Below are 21,546 nucleotides of genomic sequence, written 5' to 3'. Positions count from 1 at the left end.
TCTTCGTATGACGTGGCAGCTATGCGAGGGTTTTAGGGGTTTTCATTAAACAATACATGAAAATAAAGGATTGTAATTAGTTTTATCTACCTTTTGTAGTAGTACTATAAATTGAAGGATTGTGACTTAGGGCAAATCAGAATGGAGAAGGAGATTGAAAGCTTGTATGATTTCGTGAAAACTATGTACGGGAGGAGGTTCAAAGAACTAGAGTTAATGGTGAGGGATCCATTGGATTATGCGCGGCTAGTGAAAAAGATTGGGAACAAGATGGATCTTAGTGAAGTTAGTCTGGAAGATCTTCCAGCTCCAACAGCGCTGGCGATTTCGATGCTCTTCTCGATAATGGACATGCCAACACTGGAGGAATCTGATTTGCAGCGCGTGCTCGATGCATGCGATAGGATTATCGAGCTCACGGAGACGAGAAAGGAGGTTTTAGGGTTCTTGGAGAGCGAGACGAGCTCTGCCGCTCCAAACTTGTCAGCCATTCTGGGGAGCTCCATAACCGCAAAGCTCGTCGAAGAAGCTGGCGGGCTCGCGTCGCTGGCTAGCATGCCGGCATGCAACGTAAAGCTTCTAGGCAGGGAGGAGATCGACGATCTATTAGGATTCTCATCAGCGACGGTGAAGAACAATGGGATGGGGCATGTTTTCGAGTGTGAGATTGTACAGTCCACGCCACCGCCGCTTCGAAAGAGGGCGTGTCGCCTCGTTTGTTCAAAGGCAGCATTAGCAGCTCGTGTGGATGCTACCACGACGATCAACAGCACTAAAGGTGGCGAGATTGGGAGAGCTCTACGCGAGGAGATACTTAAGACGATCAACAAGTGGCAAGAGCGGCCACTTCTAAAGTCCGCCACGCCCTTGCCAGTTCCCCGGATTGGAGAATCAAAGAAGAAACGCGGCGGGAGGAGGGTTCGCAAGACCAAGGAAAAATATAAGATGACCAACTTGAGAAAGCTCGCCAATAGAATAACGTTTGGTGTTCCAAGCGAGAATAGCTGATATACCTTATAGCGAGAAATCAATGTTAGACGATGTAATGTATCTGTAAGAAGTTACGTCATGTTATATCTGAAAAGGTAATTATCTAAAGATAAAAAAGTTTTGGACCCGTCAGACTGCCCGCCCGGCCTTCACAACCGAGCAAGCTCGGAGTGAACGGTCATCTATGGGCCGCATGGCACAATAGTACCAAGCACCGTACGGTCGCGCTCAAGCCGGTGGGCTCAGTCTCATCGTCCGGGTAAATCGGTTTGTCTATACCTCTCGGTATGGACTGAAGTACGACCTAGAGAACAGATCCTGTTCAAGTACAGTCGTGAAAGCTTTCGTCATGGAGCTTCTTATATGTTGGCCCTCTTCGCGTGCGCCAGGGCATGTGGGATAGGGCAGAACATAAACCTTAGCCCTAATTACCAGTTTAGTTCTTAGGGCTTTGAACTTTTGAAAACTCTCCCGCCCATTTCTGGCCGTACACTGGGCGACGTTGTAGTGGCTCGCGTCAGCTGCAAAGCCCTAGCCGCGTCAGCAGCGTGGCCGCGCACCTCTTGGAGGAATGAACAGCAAGAGAGCAGTGGAAGGATGGAAGCGCGCCCGATCCCTCGAAATCTTGGATGATGCGGAGGTAATTTGCGAGCACAATGCGATCAGCAGCACCTCGCCTTGATTCCTGGCGTTGGGAGGAGATTCCTGGGGCGGTCTGGAGCTTCACAGCTCGAGTAAGATGAGGGGATTTTGGAGACACAGGTGAGAAAAGGGGAGAGGACGAAGAAGAGGGAGGCGCGCGATGGCGGAGACGATCGATTGGGCGCCCTACGCCAACCATGGGGATGTCCACCGGTGCATGGTGCCCAAGGGCATTCCTCTTTCGCTCACCACGGACGACATCGAAGGAGCTAGATTTGCTCCCACCATCAGGACGTATCTACATCCAGAAGTAAGAAAGAAAAAATTATTTCCTAGATCTTCTTCTTAGACTTCGATTGAAAATTTCATCCACCAAACTCACGAAGCACAGGTTTTGGAATGCAGGACGCCAGCAAAATGTTTCCAGATACATGGCTGCCGCAAGATCTTTACAGGAAGAAGCGGCCATCGAGGCGACTTATTACTGATCGCTGCGTCAATCCTTTGGATCCAGATTACGTAATTCCTGAGGGTCCAAATCTCCTCCCAGCTGGTGATCAGGTGCTTTTCTCCTCTGCTTAGATTATTCCTTACGTTCGGCTGTGGTGGTTTCTCCAGATATTTTCCAACAGAGTAACCGATCTCCTGGATGTGAGCGACATTGTTGGTGCTAAACCAAGGATTCTTTTCAAAGGCCCCGTGCGTGTTCGTCTCGAGGACATATTGTTTGATAAGAAGTCTCATCCTGCAAAATGGACTCGCGAGTGAGCTGCTTAAGTTTATTCTGCGTGTTTCTTTACTGACTGAATTCTTTATGTTCATAGACGATTTCGGTGCAAGGTTGGCACGGGGCTTGAGCTTTTCGACATCAATATCGGGAAGAAGAGATTTGGATTCGACAGAAATCCCAGATCGAATCCATTGGAACCGCTATATCCCACTGAGCCTGAGGAGACAGCCGAACAAAGTAAGTTTCCTATAGAAAGTTTACATTATGACTATTTACTTACAAACAAACGCTCCAGAGTTCAAGAGGCTCAAGAGGAAAATGATAGCCCCTCGAAAACGGTTATGGCAATCCGGAGGAGAGCCTGTAATCGACAGATTGATGGAGAAAGTACGTCTTGCATTCGAACTCTTCTTACATTCTTCTTTTTTCTAAATTCTTTTTTTCGATTGTGCAGTTGTATTGGAAATCAGGCCAGCTTCCAGATGCGTGCAAACATTTTGATCCAAACAGTACAGATAGGGTCAGCTCTTCCTCATGCTCAGGGTATGATATAACTAGTATTACATGGGTGTTTTCTTTTACTTTGTTTTTTTTTTCTAGAACTAATTTCATTGTTTCGTCTCTGCAGGTTAGTTACGAGGATTTGCGTACTAGTTTAGAGCAGTTTGGTGTATACTACACGGACGAAGAGTTTCGAAGATTGATTCCTTATGCGGATAAGGAGGGAGAAGGATGTGTGCCGTATGTATACTTTCTTCTGATTATAACTCTGCTGAGCTATTCTGTTACCTCTGCAGATTTTTGAGATTTGCGAAGTGCCTGAGATGGCCCAGCGGGTATGACTATCTTTTCTATGGTCTCTGTTTGTAATGTAAGCTGTCCAAGCAGGCTTGAAAAGATCGTGGCAAAGAGAAATGGCCAAGATCAGTGGGAAGGCGTATACGGCAACTTGGGTCAGGGCTTGCAAGTCCTTTTGGAGGAGACGGGTCGGACTGGCAAAAGGCAAATGAAAGAGTAAGTGATATCTTTCTAAGCAGCGCTAGGATGTACTTAATTTGCAACGTAGGGTGGAGGATCAGTATCACCTGGTCAATGTCATCACTGGTGATCCTTTAGTGAAGCAAGGAAGTCCGCTTGTTCCACCAAGAGAAATGCTGTGTTTGAGGTACCAAAGTCGTTTATCTGGTTTCATTTCTGACAGTATTTTCTTAATCTCTAGTTACTTGGAGCAGCTATCTGAGGAAGAAAACACTAAACGAGAAATGACATTCAAGAGTTTCATGCCTGCTGATCCTCCCGGCATCGCCACAAGGACTCTGCCAATCCTGAAACCAGCAGTGACGAAGCCAACACCGGAACAGCCACCCAGAGATGAAAAATCTCCCGAGGATCAGACGACTGTAGTGACTTTACCACCGGTTGTCCCCGCTCCAACAATCGATGCTGCTGCTGCCGCTGCCGCTGCTCCCAGAAAATCTGTTACTCTGTCCCCGAAGAAGTCCGTCGTTGCTCCTCCCGCCGAAATCGTTCCTCCTCAGGTAACGGAGCGTTCCAATCTATAACTTACTCATCTCTCTCGGCATATCTTCAACAGGCTCCTGGAGCTCCTGATGCCACTGCTGCTGGTGGTGAAGGAGGAGAACAAATACCAAAGCCCGAGGATCCGTTCAAGCTCCCAGTCCTTGCGCGGTAAGCTTTTCAATCCAGAGTGGTCAAGAACTTATATTGCTCGAGTGATCTTTCCAGAAAATCCATGGCTCCTCCTGGAGGATTTGACAGCATGCCGACTTTCGAGACTATGAAACAAGCCACGAGAACGAAGAGATTACATCTTCCATCGTACTCCAAGCGCCTCAGGCAAGAGCGACGGAACCAAGAAATCCAGGCCGTCCAATACCTGGCATAGATTAGATTCTCTTTTTTACTGCGATCTTTGTACATTTGCCCGTTAAATTCCACCAGAGGGGGAAAATATTTAGGTCAATATGAGGAAGCTCGCGATCGCGGTGGTGATCTCCGGAGGAGCTCTCGTCATTGGCGCCATCGCGATTGTGAGCTCCAGTCGGCGGCGGCGGCGGCGGCGCAGCTCTCAGATCGTGTGGAGCGCGGCGCATTGCGATCGGCAACACGCGCACGGGATTCTGGGAGCTGTCGGGAACACGCCGCTGGTGAGAATTCGGAGTTTGTCCGAGGCAACAGGCTGCGAGGTGAATGTTTTTCTACCGACCTTGAGCAGCGCTCAGTGTTTGTTGCCAGATTTATGCCAAAGCGGAGTTTCTAAATCCTGGAGGAAGTATCAAAGATCGAGTAGCTGTGAAAGTCATCAAAGAGGTCTGTTTGTATTTTTTTCTCTACTTTGTCACTTTCCTTCTTTCGTTTTTCTCGTGTTTGCAGGCTTTGCAATCCGGAAAGCTACGTCCTGGAGGTGTGGTCACCGAAGGAAGCGCTGGAAGCACTGCCATTAGCCTGGCTATGGTTGCCGTGGCGTGTGGTTGCAAGTGCCATGTAGTGATTCCAGATGATGCAGCAATCGAAAAGGTTGGTTTTGGAATTCGTTCTCACTTGTATGACTCAAAACGCATTCGTTGTAGGCTCAACTTCTGGAAGCGCTAGGTGCCACTGTGGAGAGAGTTCGACCGGTTTCCATAACGCATAAGGACCACTTCGTAAACATTGCACGACGAAGAGCACAGGAAGCTGAAGCAAAGTACAAAGAGCGAATGATCGTTTGCCCCTTCGATAAAAATGACAAGAATCAAACGAAAAATGGTACACATAACGTCGACAGCAAAGATGAAGCGCAAGGGGGATATTTTGCTGACCAGTTTGAGAACCTGGCAAACTTTCGGGCTCATTACCAAGGAACGGGGCCAGAAATATGGAAGCAAACTGGAGGCAAAGTTGATGCTTTTGTAGCGGCATCTGGCACCGGTGGCACAATCGCGGGCATTACATGCTATCTCAAGGTAATTTCCAAGCTCCAAGCTTTGCATTTGTCAAAGAGTTCTTTTTCCTTCTTGCAGGATCAAAGGCCAGAAGTCAAGTGTTACTTGATAGACCCGCCTGGTTCTGGACTTTATAACAGGGTTTCAAGAGGTGTCCTGTATGCTAGAGAAGAAGCAGAAGGAAAGAGACTTAAAAATCCATTCGATACCATAACGGAGGGAATTGGCATTAACCGTCTGACGAAAAATTTCCTTTTGGCTAAACTTGATGGAGCCATCCGAGGCACTGACAAGGAAGCCGTAGAGATGTCGAGGTCAGTTTTGTATTCTTTGGCCTTCCTTTTTGAGCTTGGTTGCCTTTCCTGCAACAGGTTCTTATTGAGAGAGGATGGAATCTTCGTCGGCAGCTCCTCGGCGATGAACTGCGTAGGCGCTGTGCGGGTTGCTCGCTTGCTTGGTCCCGGCCACACCATCGTCACCATTCTTTGCGATAGTGGTTCACGCCATCTAAGCAAGTTCTACAATGCAGAATATCTATCAACTCATGGCCTCCTTCCTACTGCAAAGGGATTGGAATTCCTCGTATAAGGATCATATATTCTGTAGTCCTGACACACTTGCGACTGTGTCTTAATGTTCTTGGCTTCTGACGGTGAGTCAGTTATACTCTCTATTGCAGTAACGCAATTACAAACGACTTGTAAATCGAAACAGACAGCGGACTAGCGAGCACTGAAAACTTCTATGGAACACCTATTACCAGTACTGGAGCTGGTCCTGGTCTTAAGATAAGTACCGGGGGCATGAGTAGGGAGAGGGTGGAGGTCAAGACGTCCCAGTAGCATTGTCACAACGTCGCTCATTACTGGTCGGAGCTCTTCACGCTCTTGAGTGCACAGCAGAGCAATGTGAACCATCCTGTAGACTTCGTCGGGATCATAATCACTGCCAAGCTTCCAGTCAACGCACTCGTCCAATTTTCCAGCCTCGCAGAGCTTCCAAGTCTGGAGAAACCAACCGTAAGAAGATTTATTTATTTTTATGCTCACCATTTGCACTATGTGTTCTTGGCCAGATGATCGTGCCAGATCCACGCACTTCCTCCCGCTCAAGATCACCAGGACGGGAACCCCAAAGCTGAAGACGTCGGCTTTCGGTGACAATCTCCTGTGAACCGCATATTCTGGTGCCATATATCCGCTGCAAAAACGAGGCAAATCTGTCAACCATATCTTCCACTAGAAGAGAACTTACAATGTTCCAGCCACTTTTGAGACGACGTGCTTTCCATCCAGATCGAAGAGCTTGGAGAGGCCAAAGTCCGATATCTTTGGCTGTAACTTGGCGTCGAGGAGAACGTTGCTGGCTTTGATGTCCCTGTGGATTATCTGAAAGTGTGACTCCTCGTGCAGGTAAGCAAGGCCCCGAGCGATCCCGATCGTGATCTGGAACCGAGACTGCCAATTCAAGGCCGAAGAACTTTCTGTGAGGAGAAAATAAGATCTTAATAAAAGTGGAGACAAACACTTAACGGAAGAGCGCACTGTCGAGACTGCCGTTCTCCAGGAACTCGTAAACCAAGAGCCTCTCATTGGCTTCGACGCAATATCCGTGGAGCATGGCAAGATTCCGGTGGCGAATCCCTGTGATAATGTTGAGCTCGTTGACAAACTCTTGCTTTCCCTGCTTGGAGTGGAGCGAGAGCTTCTTCACTGCCACTTGCGTCCCATCCTTGAGATTGGCCTGGCAATCAACGCTTATGAGTGGACACCTTTGGACGAGATTACCTTGTACACAACTCCAAAGCCACCTTGACCAAGCTGGTTTTCCTCACTGAAACTATCCGTGGCCACAGACAACTCGTTGTACGTAAACAGCCTTGGATTCCCCATGTTATAGACAGAGCTCTCCGAATCCGAGACCTTTCTCCGTGGCCTCCATCTCCATCTCAAGACGAAAAACACTACGCCGCTGGGACCTAAGACCCCGAGCATATCTAGTGGCATAGTTTCCAAGATGAGAGAAACCACAACTTTAGAGCTTTGGAAGCACTTACGCGAAGCGAGCAACGAGTCCGTGAAGTTGTATACTTCGAAGGTCAGGCTGCATGCGTACTGGTGCGCGGTTTCATTGAGCCAGACAGCAGCACCGATGGTGAGTGGAGCCGAGGTTTGGGCCGTTGAGTAGGCGATGTTGATGCAAACGGTGCAGCTTTGTTGATCCGGCCGGTTGTAGCAGCCCGTGTTCGCGTAGATGGTGTCCGGGGTCTTGCCATAGCCGGGACATGTCGCGTAGCCATTGGGAGGAGTGATCTGCGAGGAACCCGACTACGAAGTCTATGTTGGCTTGGAGCTGGCTCCCTGCGGTGGTTCTCCTGCTGTTGAAGTAGATGCCTGGTGTGGCCTGTGCCGCAGCCTGATCAACGCGGGTTGCGATCAGGAACCAGCAGAAGAAGAGGATCTCCACAGCCATTTCTTGTCTGATAGACAGCATTTGCCCCCTTGGTTTTATAGGTGGGCTTTCATGAGCAGCAATACAAACAGTTGTGAACCTCCTTGGAAGTCAGAACTTGGCTTGTGAGGCGGGACGCCTCCAGATGGCATGCCTGTAACACCTGAAATATTCTTAGTTTAAGGAATGAAATGCACCAAGTTAATGTAATTAAAGTCACCGGGATTGACACTCTGTTTCGGACAGCAGGGGTCGTATGCAAGACACGTGGTGGAGCTTAGCGGCCAAAGTAGAGAGAGTATCGCCACAACATCACTCGTAGCCCTCCTGACTTTGTATTTATACTTTCCTCCACAATGCCCCAAATCTCCATCTTTCCTGGCCTCGCAAAGATTTCAGACCTGTAAACAATGCAATGATCCACGTTTCCAATCATGGAGTTAGAAGTTCTGGTAAAGTTGAACCATGCACTCTCTACCCATAGTTAAAGATATCAGCTAGTCATGCTTAATTTGAGCTCAAGGTCAATAGTAGTCAATCCAGTCTTTTGAAGACCTTCTTTGACATTTATTGACTTCCATTGAGTCAAAGACTGCGATGGCTTTCATTGACTGACGTGAAATTAAGCTCAACTCGCATCTATCCTTCGAATTATGGATAGAACTTCGTTGAACACTTCCTCAATAAAGCCAGCATTCGACCACCAGAATTAGCGGCACTTGGGTAGCTTGAAGAGCAATCGGCACTGACGCTCCATGGTTTTTGTGTGGGATAGTCTACGTGTTTTGGAGTTGTGTGCACTGTTGGTGAGTTTAAATCCACGTTCCCTTTGAGTTTTCATAGATGAGCTTTCAAGTTAGCTCTGTTGCAGGAAGAATGGTAAGCTGTCGACATTCAGAAGGACAGCAGTCTGAGGAGAAATACTGGAAGTCTGACCGTTCCTTAATGTATGCTCTCTCGAGAACAATGGTGGAGAGGCTTGTACGAGTTTCCATCCTTCATTCGCTCACAAGGACCACACTTGGAAGTACTTTGCACGATCAATGGCAACTTGATGCCAGAATCATGTACAAAGAACCGCCTCACGCAAACAAGCAGGCGAGAGCGCGGATCCCTCTGTTGCTCAGCGGGACACCAAACAAAACAGTTTGGGAATCTCTTGAAGAAGAATAGCCACCGCTATTCGTCTCTTGCGAGCTTTCGAGCAGACGTGCAGGGCCAGAACTTTACTCGATTCGCCAGGCATCTCGTGCCAGCGACAACCTTTGGCTTTTGCTACATTGCAACTTTTCTACCGAGTTCTTGTGGTGGAAAGAACCTCCGTAGTCGAGCTTCTGGTTAGCGATCAAACCATCAAATACTTTGCTTTGGCTAAAACAATAGCTGGATGGATCCATCCATCCGTGGAGCATGGGCGTGATTCTGTCTTATCTTTTCCCAACTTCTTGGCTGTTTTGCAACAGTTCCGTGCTCAACGAGGATGGAATCTTCACTGACAGGCCATGAACTGCGATGGAGCTGGACTCCTCAATTGGACTTCCACTTTGAACATTCGTCTTTGCATTTCCCTTCTCTCATCCGGAGATCTCGAGAACAGCACTGTCAACCGTTTTCGATGTTATCCCGGATTCCTGTTGGTGATTGCCTTCGAATTATTCCTGACATTGTGGGCAATCACTCGACACACACTAACAAGTGAGAGTGATATGAGAGAGTATTCTATTCTCTGGTTTCTTCTCCTCCGCTTGTTATTTTACAGCCATCTCGAGCCAAGCATTCTCTTTTCTATCTTTTTTTCCGGAGCAAGACGACGACGATCCAACTGTGCTCTGCCGCGATCATGTATCCTCGAAAGTCGTATTTTTCTCTTGATCCAAGCTTTTAATAGAGTTTCCAGGCAGCAGATCATCCTCGCACAGATCATCCAAGTTCCGGTGTTCATCAGATCAGGATGGGAGTGTAGAAGCAGGGCCTAGCAAAACGCTTCCACCATTGTGTTCTATCCTTTCGATGAGGATGAAGAAGAGGAAGATTCTCGCTTTTTCCCAAGCTCGATCCTCAAGCAACGGTGGAGTTGACGGCCCGGTCTCCAAAGTAACCTCCCTGCTCGTCGGAAAGAACCACATCCGTGATGAACTTAACGGTATCCCCGTGGTAGCTTTCGCTGATGAGATTCAGCTGGAGGTGGCGGTTCTGGAAAGTTTTTCGAGCAATTCAAGTCAGTCAGGGGCACTGACGAGAAAAGATCGATCAAACGCGAAAACTCCTACCTTGTCGGTTGCCTTCTTGTTGCTACCGGCGGAAGAACTCGAGACTTTGTCAGCGGTGGTGTTGAGCATGGAGTTCACGGAGACGGTCGGCTCTCGTCCCTTGAAGTGGCGACTGAGAGCATCCTTCGCTTCCTTCATCATCAACCTAGACAGAGCACTCGTTTGTGAGCTCCAATCCAAGAGCCTGCCGAGAGAGAAAACTTACGAGGAACATCGCAGCCTCAAGCTCAAGTACTGAGACGTAAGCCAAGGAGACTTCCTCTTCCCTTCATTGTCGTCGTCGTAATCCAGGAAAGTGAGCTCGTCCTCCTCGTCTTGATCAACCTGAGCCACCACCGACAAACCGCGCACACCGACATAAGCACGGAACTCAACGAACAAGACATAGCTTCCGAGACGTTACCTCGATCACCACCGGAATTGGGATCATCTGCGGCGGAAGGACGAATCGGGACGGCACCGGAGCTGAGATTGGGCAGCGCACGCTCGACCCAACAGCGGCGGATTTGCTCGAGGCCGCGCAGCACTCGACCGCCCTCGTCCTCATCCTCACGATGGTGGATCTGGGAAGAGCTCTAGTACAGGAATTCGAAGAAGAAGGACACGAAGAAGAAGAGGAAGAAGCAGCGCCGGTGCTGGCTACTGTTGCTGCCATTGCTCCTCGCTCCTCTCCCTCTATCCGCTCTCTCGATCAGATTCCCTCCTCCTCGAGCGGAGCGAGCGAGAGAGACAGAGTGGAGTGAGAGAGAGAAGAATGGGTGGTAGCTTAAGTACTAGGCCTGGTAGAAAAAAATATCAATAGCGCGGGGCAATGTGTGGAGAAGGAGGCGAAGGGTCCCAGCTGGAATCCGGGATACGCCCCAGCATGGCGCAACGCGACACTGGACATGAGGGCGAAGCATATTCGCGTGGAGATGCCCCGGGTCCAACGCGGAGCATGGACGGTGGGGGCTTCGTGGCAGCGCGAGAATGGCCAGCCTCGCGCCATGTCACACGTTGATATTTTTGCGCCCACCTGCGTTGCATGAATCACATTGCCTTCGTGGCAATCTTTTCTTTTCTTTACTTTACTTTTCACCTTTTCCGAAAGGGCGTTTTACGAATATTCGGTGATGCTGTGTGGAATATTCTGTGCTGGGATTTAGGGCTTTTGCTAGGGCTCTTGGGGGCGATGATCCGGCGGAATGCCCGTCTCCGGCGGGAGTATCTGTATCGCAAGAGCTTGGAGGGCAAGGAGCGCGAGGTGTACGAGAAGAAGCGCAAGATCAAGCAGGCGCTGCAAGGTACGAGAATCTCTTTTTGCGAGGAGATGAGCAGCGTTTCTTTTTTCTTTTTTTTCTTTTGCGCTTTCGTAGAAGGGAAGCCATTGCCGACTGAGTTGCGGAACGATGAGGCGTCTTTGAGGCAGGAAATCGACCTCGAGGATGACAACACGGCAGGTTCTTTCTTACGTTTTTGCGTCGTCGAGATTGTTTAGTGAATGGGGGTGTGTGTATTCGTGTTTCAGAGCCTACTACGCACGTCGATGATGAGTACGCTTATGCTGGAGAGGTTGATCCGAAAATTCTCCTGACCACTTCCCGCGATCCTAGTAGTCGACTTACGCAGTTTGTCAAGGTAGCTTGAGGTGTTACCATGAGTCTAGGAAAAATGTTCTGGCCGGTTGTTTACAGGAACTAAAGATCGTCTTTCCAAATGCGCAAAGGATGAACCGTGGAGGACAGGTTCGCCATTCACGCTTTTCCCCGTAGAAACTAAGCTTTTTTGGACAGGTGATTGCAGAGATCGTGGAATCTTGTCGAGCTCACGATTTTACCGACATAATCATGGTTCATGAACACAGAGGAGAGCCGGATGGCTTGATCGTCTGCCATCTCCCGTATGGTCCGACTGCGTATTTCGGTCTCATGAATGTGGTGAGTAGTGGTGTTTAAAGTTTTTTTCTTGAAGTTTCTAGGAACCAAGCTGATTAATGAGCCATTATGCAGGTAACGAGGCACGATATCAAGGACAAGAAAGGCCTGGGAACAATGTCTGAAGCATATCCACATCTAATACTCAATAACTTCAACACCAAGGTGCAAGTTTTCTTCGTCTTTATCCGTTTTCGTTTCTGACTTTTTGTCTCTCTTCCAGCTGGGAATGAGAACTTCAAACATACTCAAATACCTCTTCCCCGTCCCGAAGCCGGACTCGAAGCGTTTAATCACATTCGCAAACCAGCAGGACTACATCTCTTTCAGGCACATTCCATCTCCGCATTTTTCCTGTCTGAAGCCAGCACGTTTCGTTGTTTGATTCGCAGGCACCACGTCTACGAAAAGCAGGGGGGCGTCAAATCCATCGAGCTCAAGGAGGTAGGACCGCGCTTCGAGCTGAGGCTGTATCAAATCAAGCTGGGAACGGTGGACCAAACCGAGGCACAGAACGAGTGGGTCATCCGGCCATACATGAACTCGTCTCGCAAGCGTGCTGCTTTATGAGAATCGAATCGGAAAATACAATAGTGGCCGTACATGTAAGTCGTTTTCAGTCAGGAAAACTTGGACTGGATGGCGTACGCCATTCGAGATGCGAGGCCCTCCCCAACAAGCTGCCAATACTGCAACAGTTGCCACTTCAGTCCTTCAATGAAGCGCTTTGGAGCTGCTAGTTCCAAATCCTGGTGTATCGAAACCATCCGAGACTAAATGGGAATTGAAAGAAAAAGATGATACCTTGAGTAAGATGCATCGACCGCTGCTGTAGAGAACAATGGGAACTTCACCGAGGTTCTTGGGAGTCTCGTGTAGCTCGAGAGCTTCGGTGCCGTTGCTTGTGATATCGGCTTGTTTGTTCTCGCCTGAAAGTCGAACAAAGGCCCCGGTTTCCACAAGTGGACGAGCAATACCAAAGGGTATCCATCTATCAAGCACACATTAGTTTCTTACTATGCGGTAAAACTTGAAAGCTTACTTTAGCGTCAAAGGACAGAGAAGCTCCGCTGGCGCGTAGGCCGCCTTGTAGCGCATCTTTGGACAGGAGTGTATGTAGTAACCGAGATAATAATACTGTAACGATGGCTCGGCGGCAGCTTTAACCCACTCGATCTCCTGCAATGCCGAAAACTTTCCCAGAGAAAGAAACGCAAAGTCGGGATCCCAAAACAAATACTTGCTGGAAAGGCACTTTGGAAGAATGTCGACAACCCCCACAGCAACAAGGCGTCCATCGATTCTGTACTGCTGATGGAAAGAGCCATAGCTAGTGGAGGCACTTTGAAAAGGAAGTAATGGAGAATCCACCAGAAATCTTCGATACGACGATTCCAGGACCTGCTTGTCGTTGTGGACAAGAACCTGGTATTTCTTGTAAAGCTCAAACGATTCACGATCAAATGCCGACCTTTGCATTCGCACCTCCAAAGTCCGCTTCACCCTGTGTACCGGAGCTTCTCCATCTCCATTGCCAGCTTTTGTTTCGCCATGGATGGCAGCCACAGAAGATTTCCCCTTGGCTGAGCTCGAGAGATAAAAGTTGACGTGACCCTTGCAAGCCTTCACAACTACACCGCTCAGCTGTTTAGCCGAGAGCTTCGCTGCCAGCTGAGAAGCCAAGTCCGCCGGTACCACCTCCATAGCTAGCTGACCACCATCTAAATTGCGCCTCTTCTTCAAGGCCGATGCCACTAAAAACGCAGCGTTGCTCGTGTAGCTCGCTTCCCACTCAGAAGTGCTCCCCTCCTGGAGCTTTTTTCTAACCTTCTCCGATATCCTGCGAACTCCAACATCCGGAACCTGGAAGTCCGAGCCTACACCGGCATCCACCATCCAATCCCTTATCGCTGCCTTCAAGCTATCTACAAGGGCCGCGGAGACTCCATCCTCTTCTTTCCCAGTCTCCATTCCACTGATAGTTCCCTTGGAGGCATCATCATCTTTTCCAATGCAGTCGCCTTCTAGATACCTGCTTGTGATAGATCGTCAAAAGTGCGCGTCAAAGACCGATAAAGTTCTAGCTCTTGCCTGTTCATGCGACGTCTTACACGGATTTGCTCCTTGGAAGGAACGAACGCGTCCACTTTGAGCCGAATGGTGTAGGGAGGACAGCACGTCCTTCCCTCGGGTTTATAGAGAAAACTTCCAGATCGTCTCCACCCTCGATCCAGCAGCTCTGGAGAAGAAAAAATAAAACAAAACTTTCACCAATCGAGAGGAAGAGATCACAGAGATACCTTGATAATCGTTCACGTGAAGCCTGCGAGCGGCCATTCCTGCCAAGAAGCACGCAAAATTCCCAGTCAAGACCAGCCACAGCACACATACTTCGCTCACCGTGAGCTACGCTGCTCATCCGCTCGGATTTGCAGTAGCCACACCGGGAGCTGTACACGCCCTGGTCGTCGACGATGCTGGTGATGGCGCGCCTGCCGCTGGCGCCGCCGCCATCGCTGCTGCCGCTGCTGCTGCTGCTGCTGGCCGCCATCGCCCGCGCTCGCCCTAATGCGCATCGTACGGACAAGGAGATGCCCGCGGCATATTCCCAGATAGATATGGTCGGTGGATTTGCTATCTAGGGCTTTTGGCTCTGACATGATCTCGCGGGAGTGAAAGTCACTGCTGGCCGCGCAATTTCGTCGCTAGGATCTTCTCCAGCAGCTGGTATGTGCAAGGTAAGCAGCGCATTGCCAGAATTTCATGCCATTGCTGCTTGCTGGTAGCTGCTTGCTAGGGCGGTGGCTAGAAAAGAGTGAAAAGATCCATTCCTGTGTGATCGATTCCTTGTTTTGCATTGTGAATTGCGGGGCCTGACAAGCAAGGGGCGCGCGCGCGCGCTTGATTTCCTCCGCTGGCAGGAAACTGTTGCGCCCTCTACAGGAGAATGGATAGAAGAGTTGGAGCGGGAGAGCGCTAGAATGGAGGAGGCTGTCGGCGAGCACCACACTCACGAGCCGGCTTCCAACGAGTGCTGCTCCGTGCTGGTGCAGGAGGTCCGAGCGCCGGTGGAGGTGGTCTGGTCAGTGGTTCGCCGGTTCGACCAGCCGCAGTGCTACAAGCGATTCATACGCAGCTGCTCCACGCAGGGCGACCTCAAAGTGGGGAGCACCCGGGAGATCACGGTGGTGTCGGGGCTCCCGGCGACGACGAGCAAGGAGCAGCTGGAGATCCTGGACGAGGACAAGCACATACTGAGCTTCAAGGTGCTGGATGGCGACCACAGGCTCAGGAACTACAGGTCCATCACGACGCTGCACGAGACGCTGGTCCAGGACCGGCCGGGGACGCTGGTGATGGAGTCGTACGTGGTGGAGATCCCGGACGGGAACACCCGGGAGGACACGCTCACTTTCACCAACACGGTGGTGCGCTGCAATCTCCAGTCGCTGGCTCGGACCTGCGAGAGGCTCCTTCCCCATGCGGTCTAGACGGATCCGGGGAAAGCTTCGAGCGCTCCCCTCGGGACGCGGCGGTGATTGTCGAGACGCGAAAAACTGGGGGGTAATCGTCGAGCTCTTTGCCTGGCTGATGATCTCGTGTGGTTTATGGTGTGTACGTGAGGACTACGAAAATTACAGGTTTCGGTGTACAAAGTGGCAGAAAAAGGCTATGGCGGTGGAGGGAGAGGAGGCTGATATTTTTTATAAGATGGGAAAAAATTCGGGCACCTTTTGTGATGCTACCCGGGATATACACTGGGAATTTTTATACTTTGCTGTGTACTTATAACTAAAGGTAATCGAGCTTCCTTGCAATCTTTGCTTCTTTATTCTCTCTCTCTCTCACTCTCAGCTATAAGTATGGAAAAAAGCTGGAAAAGATGTGAGAGCATGACTTTGACCAGCTAGAGTGTGACTTGACCAGCTTTGGACTTGACATACTCTCTTTGGCTCAGCCGCGTGAAGCACGGCAATGGCGCTCTTGAGCTTGCTATGGATGATCCCCCTGTTCTTGCTCGATCGCTCGGCAGCGCAAGGCATTCCACCCGACGAGCCAAGCAGCGACGCCAGACCTGGTGTCGCGTATTACAACACCCGCAAGACCACCCAAGGGAGCCAGTTCCAAAAGAATGTGGAGACGGTCATCCAGTTCCTCTACGAACACAATCCTCCCAATGGATTCGCGTCATGCCTTGGCTATGGCGATTTCCCCGACACCGCTTACGGCCACACTGGCTGCTACAACATGTCGGATCAGACAAGCTGCGCCTCGTGCATCCAGCAGACCTACAGTGAGTTCCAGCAACTGGCTCCTCTTGCCGTGGGTGGCGTGCTTTGGACCAACGACACCTCCAATCGCTGCCGCATTAGATTCGAGAACTACAACTTTACTCCCGAGCTGGTCAATATGAGTAAGTTTCTATAAGGGAGGATGCATCTCATATGAGAAATTTAGGTGTATTGGGGGTGCTGGGTCCAAATGTTTCAGCTCCTGCGCCAGCTCCAATACCTCCGTTAAGTTCTTCTCCTCCGGCTCGAGCATCCAGTTCCTCTTCTAGAGACAATAGAGCTCTAGTGTGGCGATGGGGACTCGTGGGAGGAGCAGTGGGGCTTTGTTTGCTCTTGGGTGTTGCTGGCTTTGCCATATGGAGATGGAGGATGCATACCAAGTTGGTTGGGCGCCACAGGCGTGGAGACGATACCGACATCCAAAGTAAGTGTTGTTTTCTCTCGAGTGTTCTTCCCGTTTTTGACGTGGTTTGCTTCGTTGACAACAGGAAGCATTGAGGGTCCTGTTGTGTTCACGTACCAGGATTTGTCTCTAGCCACTGATAGCTTCAGCGAGAGGAACAAGCTTGGACAAGGTGGATTTGGAACTGTTTACAAGGTTAGTTCTTTATTCTGTGAAGTTGCACGCCTAGAACTATCCTGTTTCCTGTAGGCCACCTTAAACAATGGCTCGCAAGTAGCAGTGAAGAAGCTCTCCTTGCAGTCTAACCAAGGCAAAAGAGAGTTCGTGAACGAGATCACCATTATCACGGGAATTCAGCACCGAAATCTTGTAAGGCTCAAAGGCTATTGCGTTGAGGCAGATGAAAGGCTGCTCGTCTACGAGTTCCTCAACAAAGGCAGCCTTGACCGAGCACTCTTCAGTAATAATCCTTGTTTCTCTCCATTCTTTCTAACGAGAAGCTTTATCCGCAGGTTCTGGATCAAACGCGTTCCTTGACTGGCAGTCACGCTTTCAAATCGCCATTGGGATAGCTCGTGGTCTTGGTTACTTGCACGAGGAGTCCCATGTCCAGGTTATCCACAGAGACATCAAAGCCAGCAACATCCTCTTGGACGACAAGCTGCAGCCAAAGATCTCCGACTTTGGGATATCAAAGCTCTTCGACTTGGACAAAGGCTTCGGCGTCACGAGCACAAAGGTGGCCGGCACACTGTAAGTTTGATCTCCTCTTCCTTCCACAGTCTGGACGAAACTCACGCCATTCTTCTAGTGGATACATGGCACCCGAGTATGCAACTCGAGGGCGATTGACGGCCAAAGCCGATGTCTTCAGCTATGGAATCCTCGTCCTGGAGATCGCCAGCGGCAGAAAGTGCGTGGATCCGGCATTGCCAGCCGAAGAAGAGCTCTTACTTCAACTGGTAAGTCGATCAAATTAGAACCGATAACCCATGGTGTCATGGCTGCAGTCTTGGAAACTCGTCATGGCAAACAGGATGAGCGAATGCATTGACAAGAGGCTGGGCGGTGACTACGCGGTGGAGGAGGTTTCTAGGCTGCTCCGTGTTGCCATGCTGTGTACACAAGAACATGAGGAAGCTCGACCAACAATGAGTGACGTTGTGGCCATGTTGCTGGGATCCCACTCAAGCTCCCTTTCACTTTGGCCAGGTAATGAGCTCCTCAACGAGTACAAGTAGCGATTACTTGAATTCCATGGACATGCCGCGTTGAGCAAGTTTTTGGACTCTGCCGACTTTAAGATCTTGTCCAAGTCGTCTCAAGCCGAGGAAATAAAGAAGAAAGGTACGCTGAAGCTGGGCGAACACATTTTACTAGAGTTTCTCTTAAACCATCGTGTAAACCTTCATGCCATAGCTTGCACTCTTGCAATCTTTCTGCCGCGCAAACCCAGTGATGAGCGCCATCCACGCCACTTCATCGTGTTCTTTGAGTTGGAAATATAGGAGTATAGTAATAGCTCTAGGTTTTTGAGTTGGGCAAGATTGGCCACGATTATAAAAACCAATTCAAAAAGTTTTAAAATATATTTTATATGAATTAGAATAGGTTAAATATTTATTGGTATTGAAGATATTTGTATTAGGCATAAATATATATTTAATTAGATGTTGTGAATGCATGGAATATGGAAAGGGAATACAGAAATGTGCATATCCATTAACCCAAAAACCCTAGTTTATATACAGGAGCGAGAGGTCCGGATTGAAACCAATCCGACGGCTACCAAAATTCCACTACGCTAATATTAATATACGGCATCGTAACCGTACACTTGGCCCTCACATCATCCCCTCCTCTCGGGATAATGGAAGACCATCACGGTTCTCTTGAAGATGGGCCGGGATCCGGAGGAACGTCAGGAGGAGGCATCGGTGGATCTGTAGGTGGTATTAACTCCTCCAGATCCCTTTGTACGAAGCGTTTAGCCGCTGCACATGCACAATCTCTGGAGGATCGGCCTGCTGAACGTCATGCCGAACCTCATAAACTTGTGGTTCAATTTGCCGCAACACCCGATACGGTCCTTTCCATTGCGCAAGAAGCCCCTTAGATAAACCACGTACCGTAAGATGGGGAAAACGGACTAACACAAAATCATCCACTTTGTACTCCACAGGTGGACGATGATGAGAGTTGTAACGCCGTTGTTGTCCCACTTGTACGCGGCCTAAGTGTTCGGCAGACTCTGCTTGGACAAGTGGAAGAATGCTTGTCAAATACTGGTCCCTTTGAGACACAAAATCCCTAGGCCCCAAAGTGGAGCCGGAAGGGCGCCACGTGGTAGTGGCCAAAGCGAGAGCCAAACGAGCGTAACACGTTTAGACCAAAAGCTCCGACTTAAAAAGTCAAGAGCGGGAGGGGAACTCCCAATGAAGTGCTCGAGGAATGAGCACGAAGCGAGCAAAAAGCGAGGCTCCAAAAAGGGACCCAAAAGGACCAACACATGACACGTGGAAGTGTCCGAGATGGACTCGAGATGGACCCGAGTTGGAGTCTGAGATGGACCCGAAGTGGAGTCCGATATGGAGTCCGAGATGGAGTCCGAGATGGACCTGAGATGGACCCAAGATGGAGTCTGAGATGGAGTCCGAGATGGAGTCCGAGATGGACCTGAGATGGACCCGAGATGGAGTCCGAGATGGACCCGAGATGGAGTCCGAGATGGACCCGAGATGGACCCGAGATGGAGTCCGAGATGGACCCGAGATGGAGTCCGAGATGGAGTCCGAGATGGAACCGAGACCGAGGCCGAGACCGAGGCCGAGACCGAGACCGAGACCGAGTCCGAGTCCGAAACCAGGACCGAGACCGAGTCCGAGTCTGAGTTCGAGCCCGAGTCCGAGTCCGAATACTAATACAGGCAGTTGGGTGAAAGCCCAAAGCGATCGTCCCCCAGGGGGGGGGGGGGGGGGGCTGCGGGGGGTTCCAAAAGTATAGTAGGGAGAGTGTGGGGGTTGGAGCCCAGTGGAGCCAGTTGGGCCAAGAAGGGCCAGTTTGGCCCAGGAAGGGCCAGTTTGGTCCGAGAAGGCCATACCCAGTGTTGGGTGATGAGCTGCCCACTGGGAAGTCCAAGACTAGAGTGAATACGGACCGACAAGCGGGGTAGCTTGGTGAAGTGTTCAAGAGCCGGCTCTAGTTCCCCCGGGAGATCGACTAGCCGATGCTCCCAGTCCAAGTGTGGGTGGCACTACCTACTTGGATACCTGGCGTGGCTCAACGGAACCCGCTCTAAGCCCATGGCTAGAGCACCCAAGGGCAGAAGGCGAGGAGAGTACCCAGGTGGCTCGCGTAAGGCCACGGTGTTCCGAAATGTTGCCCCAAAGGCCCAGACTGTGGAAATGGAAGAGGAGCAGTCCTCTGGGGTAGTGACCAAGGACACAGTCGTGTGGTGAGGAAGTCCCAGAGGACCGTGGGACTTAGTGGTCGGGCCTGTGGGTCTTGATCCAGTGGCAGTGTTGGCAAACACGGCCAGGGGCAGAAAGGGACTTAGTGGGGACTGACAGAGGGATATTGGGGAAGGCTATCCCCCTTGTCGGTGGGCATCCTAAGGATGCTGAGGAGTGGATCTGAGATGACCACTCACGGATGGTTTGCCTAGTCTTGGAGAGCCAAGACTGTGATGCAAGTGGTATTGGACTACCAGTGTGGCAAAGGTGATTGGGCATGACCTTAGCGTAACAAGCTGCTATGTCGGTGGTACCTTTGAGTGTCGGTCGTGGGATCGGACACGTGGAGCACTTGGACCAAGTGCAAATGTTGAGTGGTATGGATGCCATTCTCGGGGCTAGCAAGTCCCAAGTCCTGAATTGGACTTATGGAGGTTGTGAATGAGACTCCTCCAAATGGTCGGAGGTGTGGTTAAGTGACTAAAGTAAAATGGAAAATTTAGTCGCTTACAGTCCCATGATCTAGCATCGGCAGCTCGTGGCAATCGCGAAGGTAAACCCAGCTCTGTTGGTAATATTGGATCATGACCATATAGGAGTTTATATGGTGAAGCACCAACAGAACTCTGCACCCCTGTAACATATGCATACCGAAGAGACGGCAAATAACCATCCCAATCCGAATGCTGAAAGTTCACATACTTCGCAATCATCCCTTTGAATGTCCGAACGAGTCGTTCCACCAGACCGTCTGATTGTGGATGATAAGCACTCGTGAAAGTGTGGCATATCCCCAACCGAGACGTCAAAACATGAAATGCCTCAGCCATAAATGCAGGACCATTATCCGAAAGAATCCGCTCTGGACAAGAATGCTGGAACACTACTCGATTGAGGAGGAAGTATCCAACAGCAGTTGCCGAGGCGCTAGCAAGAGCACAAACTTCCACCCAATGAGTCAAGTAGTCAGAAGCAATAATAACATACTCATTGCCAGCAGTCGACCGTGGAAAAGGTCCCATAAGATCAAATGCCACCAACTCAAACGGACGGGAAACTGCAATTGACTCCAACCGTCCTTCCGTAGCACGAGGGGGAGTATTACGAGCTTGGCACCAAACGCAGCTACGCACATACCGAATAATATCACGTCGCATCTCCGGCCAATAGAAAGACCTGTGCAATTTCTCGGTGACACGACGGTGTCCCATATGCCCACCTAGAATAGGAGAATCATGGTAGGCATGGAGAAACCGCGGAATAAACACCAAAGGCACCACCAGCCGTAAATGATCATCAGGATCCGTCCCCACAAAATAAAGAAGGCCATCTTCAAGGCGATATTGAGAATGTAAATGCCTGAAAGGCAAGTCATCAACAAGTGATGCAGGATTCTCAAACCCATCTCGAAGCCTTCGAATCCACAGCTCAATCTTTTGAGCCTCGCGAACCTCATCG

At 50.1% G+C, this 21,546-nt stretch overlaps 9 protein-coding genes and 1 non-coding gene across 10 annotated transcripts; 6 read left to right on the top strand and 4 right to left on the bottom strand.

The window, feature by feature from the left end:
- Positions 1-141: 141 nt before the first annotated feature.
- On the top strand, positions 142-1,393 carry LOC9658572 (U4/U6 small nuclear ribonucleoprotein Prp31 homolog). Its single transcript, XM_002968970.2, has 2 exons — positions 142-918; positions 1,196-1,393. Exons 1-2 carry the CDS (start codon positions 142-144, stop codon positions 1,391-1,393), a joined length of 975 nt encoding a protein of 324 aa, XP_002969016.2.
- Positions 1,114-1,326, bottom strand: LOC112346057. The gene has a single exon (XR_002992270.1). It is a non-coding gene; the product is annotated as a small nucleolar RNA U3 (small nucleolar RNA).
- A 1,423-nt stretch (positions 1,394-2,816) lies between the features above and the next one.
- LOC112345901 (zonadhesin-like) lies at positions 2,817-4,326 on the top strand. The gene is made up of 8 exons (XM_024673600.1): positions 2,817-2,905; positions 2,991-3,103; positions 3,160-3,198; positions 3,251-3,376; positions 3,429-3,527; positions 3,582-3,900; positions 3,957-4,051; positions 4,109-4,326. Exons 1-8 carry the CDS (start codon positions 2,897-2,899, stop codon positions 4,266-4,268), a joined length of 960 nt encoding a protein of 319 aa, XP_024529368.1. The 5' UTR covers positions 2,817-2,896; the 3' UTR covers positions 4,269-4,326.
- Positions 4,327-4,347: 21 nt separating this feature from the next.
- Positions 4,348-6,843, top strand: LOC9650949 (cysteine synthase 2). The gene is made up of 8 exons (XM_002968969.2): positions 4,348-4,569; positions 4,619-4,693; positions 4,757-4,900; positions 4,954-5,328; positions 5,386-5,621; positions 5,679-5,959; positions 6,022-6,326; positions 6,383-6,843. Exons 1-6 carry the CDS (start codon positions 4,348-4,350, stop codon positions 5,893-5,895), a joined length of 1,269 nt encoding a protein of 422 aa, XP_002969015.1. The 3' UTR covers positions 5,896-5,959; positions 6,022-6,326; positions 6,383-6,843.
- Positions 6,022-8,397, bottom strand: LOC9650948 (cold-responsive protein kinase 1). Its single transcript, XM_024673918.1, has 7 exons — positions 8,375-8,397; positions 8,104-8,159; positions 7,845-7,912; positions 7,364-7,619; positions 6,840-7,127; positions 6,562-6,790; positions 6,022-6,507 (listed from the first exon to the last, which is right to left on the bottom strand). The coding sequence occupies exons 1-7, from the start codon at positions 8,395-8,397 to the stop codon at positions 6,030-6,032; spliced, it is 1,398 nt and encodes a 465-aa protein (XP_024529686.1). The 3' UTR covers positions 6,022-6,029.
- An 898-nt stretch (positions 8,398-9,295) lies between these two features.
- On the bottom strand, positions 9,296-10,788 carry LOC9658571. Its single transcript, XM_002968688.2, has 4 exons — positions 10,432-10,788; positions 10,234-10,352; positions 10,029-10,173; positions 9,296-9,951 (listed from the first exon to the last, which is right to left on the bottom strand). The coding sequence occupies exons 1-4, from the start codon at positions 10,681-10,683 to the stop codon at positions 9,817-9,819; spliced, it is 651 nt and encodes a 216-aa protein (XP_002968734.1). The 5' UTR covers positions 10,684-10,788; the 3' UTR covers positions 9,296-9,816.
- A 382-nt stretch (positions 10,789-11,170) lies between these two features.
- LOC9650947 (U3 small nucleolar ribonucleoprotein protein IMP4) lies at positions 11,171-12,754 on the top strand. Its single transcript, XM_024673602.1, has 8 exons — positions 11,171-11,311; positions 11,384-11,467; positions 11,536-11,645; positions 11,702-11,752; positions 11,801-11,944; positions 12,017-12,106; positions 12,165-12,271; positions 12,334-12,754. Exons 1-8 carry the CDS (start codon positions 11,200-11,202, stop codon positions 12,509-12,511), a joined length of 876 nt encoding a protein of 291 aa, XP_024529370.1. The 5' UTR covers positions 11,171-11,199; the 3' UTR covers positions 12,512-12,754.
- On the bottom strand, positions 12,488-14,527 carry LOC9658570 (arginyl-tRNA--protein transferase 1). Its single transcript, XM_024673592.1, has 6 exons — positions 14,342-14,527; positions 14,242-14,280; positions 14,033-14,180; positions 12,984-13,973; positions 12,746-12,932; positions 12,488-12,690 (listed from the first exon to the last, which is right to left on the bottom strand). The coding sequence occupies exons 1-6, from the start codon at positions 14,490-14,492 to the stop codon at positions 12,562-12,564; spliced, it is 1,644 nt and encodes a 547-aa protein (XP_024529360.1). The 5' UTR covers positions 14,493-14,527; the 3' UTR covers positions 12,488-12,561.
- Positions 14,528-14,580: 53 nt separating this feature from the next.
- Positions 14,581-15,761, top strand: LOC9658569 (abscisic acid receptor PYL5). The gene is made up of 2 exons (XM_002968967.2): positions 14,581-14,679; positions 14,863-15,761. Exons 1-2 carry the CDS (start codon positions 14,671-14,673, stop codon positions 15,430-15,432), a joined length of 579 nt encoding a protein of 192 aa, XP_002969013.2. The 5' UTR covers positions 14,581-14,670; the 3' UTR covers positions 15,433-15,761.
- Positions 15,762-15,820: 59 nt separating this feature from the next.
- On the top strand, positions 15,821-18,029 carry LOC9658568 (cold-responsive protein kinase 1). The gene is made up of 7 exons (XM_002968966.2): positions 15,821-16,355; positions 16,400-16,657; positions 16,722-16,831; positions 16,886-17,096; positions 17,149-17,389; positions 17,448-17,598; positions 17,647-18,029. The coding sequence occupies exons 1-7, from the start codon at positions 15,917-15,919 to the stop codon at positions 17,875-17,877; spliced, it is 1,641 nt and encodes a 546-aa protein (XP_002969012.1). The 5' UTR covers positions 15,821-15,916; the 3' UTR covers positions 17,878-18,029.
- Positions 18,030-21,546: the final 3,517 nt, after the last annotated feature.

This window comes from Selaginella moellendorffii, unplaced genomic scaffold (assembly GCF_000143415.4).
Source record: "Selaginella moellendorffii unplaced genomic scaffold, v1.0 SELMOscaffold_11, whole genome shotgun sequence".
NCBI lineage: Eukaryota > Viridiplantae > Streptophyta > Lycopodiopsida > Selaginellales > Selaginellaceae > Selaginella > Selaginella moellendorffii.
This window is presented reverse-complemented; position numbering and strand designations above follow the sequence as displayed.

Excerpts from the sequence above, each read along its gene's own strand:
- LOC9658572 (XM_002968970.2), top strand. The coding sequence starts at position 142 with ATGGAGAAGGAGATTGAAAGCTTGTATGATTTCGTGAAAACTATGTAC. Across the intron at positions 919-1,195 it reads AGAAACGCGGCGGGAGGAGG|TACCAAGCACCGTACGGTCG; the intron begins GTTCGCAAGACC and ends ATGGCACAATAG.
- LOC112345901 (XM_024673600.1), top strand. Across the intron at positions 3,377-3,428 it reads GGCAAAAGGCAAATGAAAGA|GGTGGAGGATCAGTATCACC; the intron begins GTAAGTGATATC and ends TTTGCAACGTAG. Across the intron at positions 3,901-3,956 it reads CCGAAATCGTTCCTCCTCAG|GCTCCTGGAGCTCCTGATGC; the intron begins GTAACGGAGCGT and ends TATCTTCAACAG.
- LOC9658568 (XM_002968966.2), top strand. The coding sequence starts at position 15,917 with ATGGCGCTCTTGAGCTTGCTATGGATGATCCCCCTGTTCTTGCTCGAT. Across the intron at positions 16,658-16,721 it reads AGACGATACCGACATCCAAA|GAAGCATTGAGGGTCCTGTT; the intron begins GTAAGTGTTGTT and ends CGTTGACAACAG. Across the intron at positions 17,599-17,646 it reads AAGAGCTCTTACTTCAACTG|TCTTGGAAACTCGTCATGGC; the intron begins GTAAGTCGATCA and ends TCATGGCTGCAG.
- LOC9658571 (XM_002968688.2), bottom strand. The coding sequence starts at position 10,683 with ATGGCAGCAACAGTAGCCAGCACCGGCGCTGCTTCTTCCTCTTCTTCT. Across the intron at positions 10,353-10,431 it reads CAATTCCGGTGGTGATCGAG|GTTGATCAAGACGAGGAGGA; the intron begins GTAACGTCTCGG and ends GTGGTGGCTCAG. Across the intron at positions 10,174-10,233 it reads TTGAGGCTGCGATGTTCCTC|GTTGATGATGAAGGAAGCGA; the intron begins GTAAGTTTTCTC and ends TGCTCTGTCTAG.
- LOC9658570 (XM_024673592.1), bottom strand. The coding sequence starts at position 14,492 with ATGGCGGCCAGCAGCAGCAGCAGCAGCGGCAGCAGCGATGGCGGCGGC. Across the intron at positions 14,181-14,241 it reads TCACGTGAACGATTATCAAG|AGCTGCTGGATCGAGGGTGG; the intron begins GTATCTCTGTGA and ends TTTCTTCTCCAG. Across the intron at positions 12,933-12,983 it reads CTCTGTCCTTTGACGCTAAA|ATGGATACCCTTTGGTATTG; the intron begins GTAAGCTTTCAA and ends TGTGCTTGATAG.
- LOC9650949 (XM_002968969.2), top strand. The coding sequence starts at position 4,348 with ATGAGGAAGCTCGCGATCGCGGTGGTGATCTCCGGAGGAGCTCTCGTC. Across the intron at positions 4,570-4,618 it reads CCGAGGCAACAGGCTGCGAG|ATTTATGCCAAAGCGGAGTT; the intron begins GTGAATGTTTTT and ends GTTTGTTGCCAG. Across the intron at positions 5,329-5,385 it reads GCATTACATGCTATCTCAAG|GATCAAAGGCCAGAAGTCAA; the intron begins GTAATTTCCAAG and ends TCCTTCTTGCAG.
- LOC9650947 (XM_024673602.1), top strand. The coding sequence starts at position 11,200 with ATGATCCGGCGGAATGCCCGTCTCCGGCGGGAGTATCTGTATCGCAAG. Across the intron at positions 11,468-11,535 it reads CGAGGATGACAACACGGCAG|AGCCTACTACGCACGTCGAT; the intron begins GTTCTTTCTTAC and ends TTCGTGTTTCAG. Across the intron at positions 12,107-12,164 it reads TCAATAACTTCAACACCAAG|CTGGGAATGAGAACTTCAAA; the intron begins GTGCAAGTTTTC and ends TCTCTCTTCCAG.
- LOC9650948 (XM_024673918.1), bottom strand. The coding sequence starts at position 8,397 with ATGCGAGTTGAGCTTAATTTCAC. Across the intron at positions 7,620-7,844 it reads AAGGAGGTTCACAACTGTTT|ATCACTCCTCCCAATGGCTA; the intron begins GTATTGCTGCTC and ends GGTTCCTCGCAG. Across the intron at positions 7,128-7,363 it reads GGACTCGTTGCTCGCTTCGC|CTTGGTCAAGGTGGCTTTGG; the intron begins GTAAGTGCTTCC and ends GAGGAAAACCAG.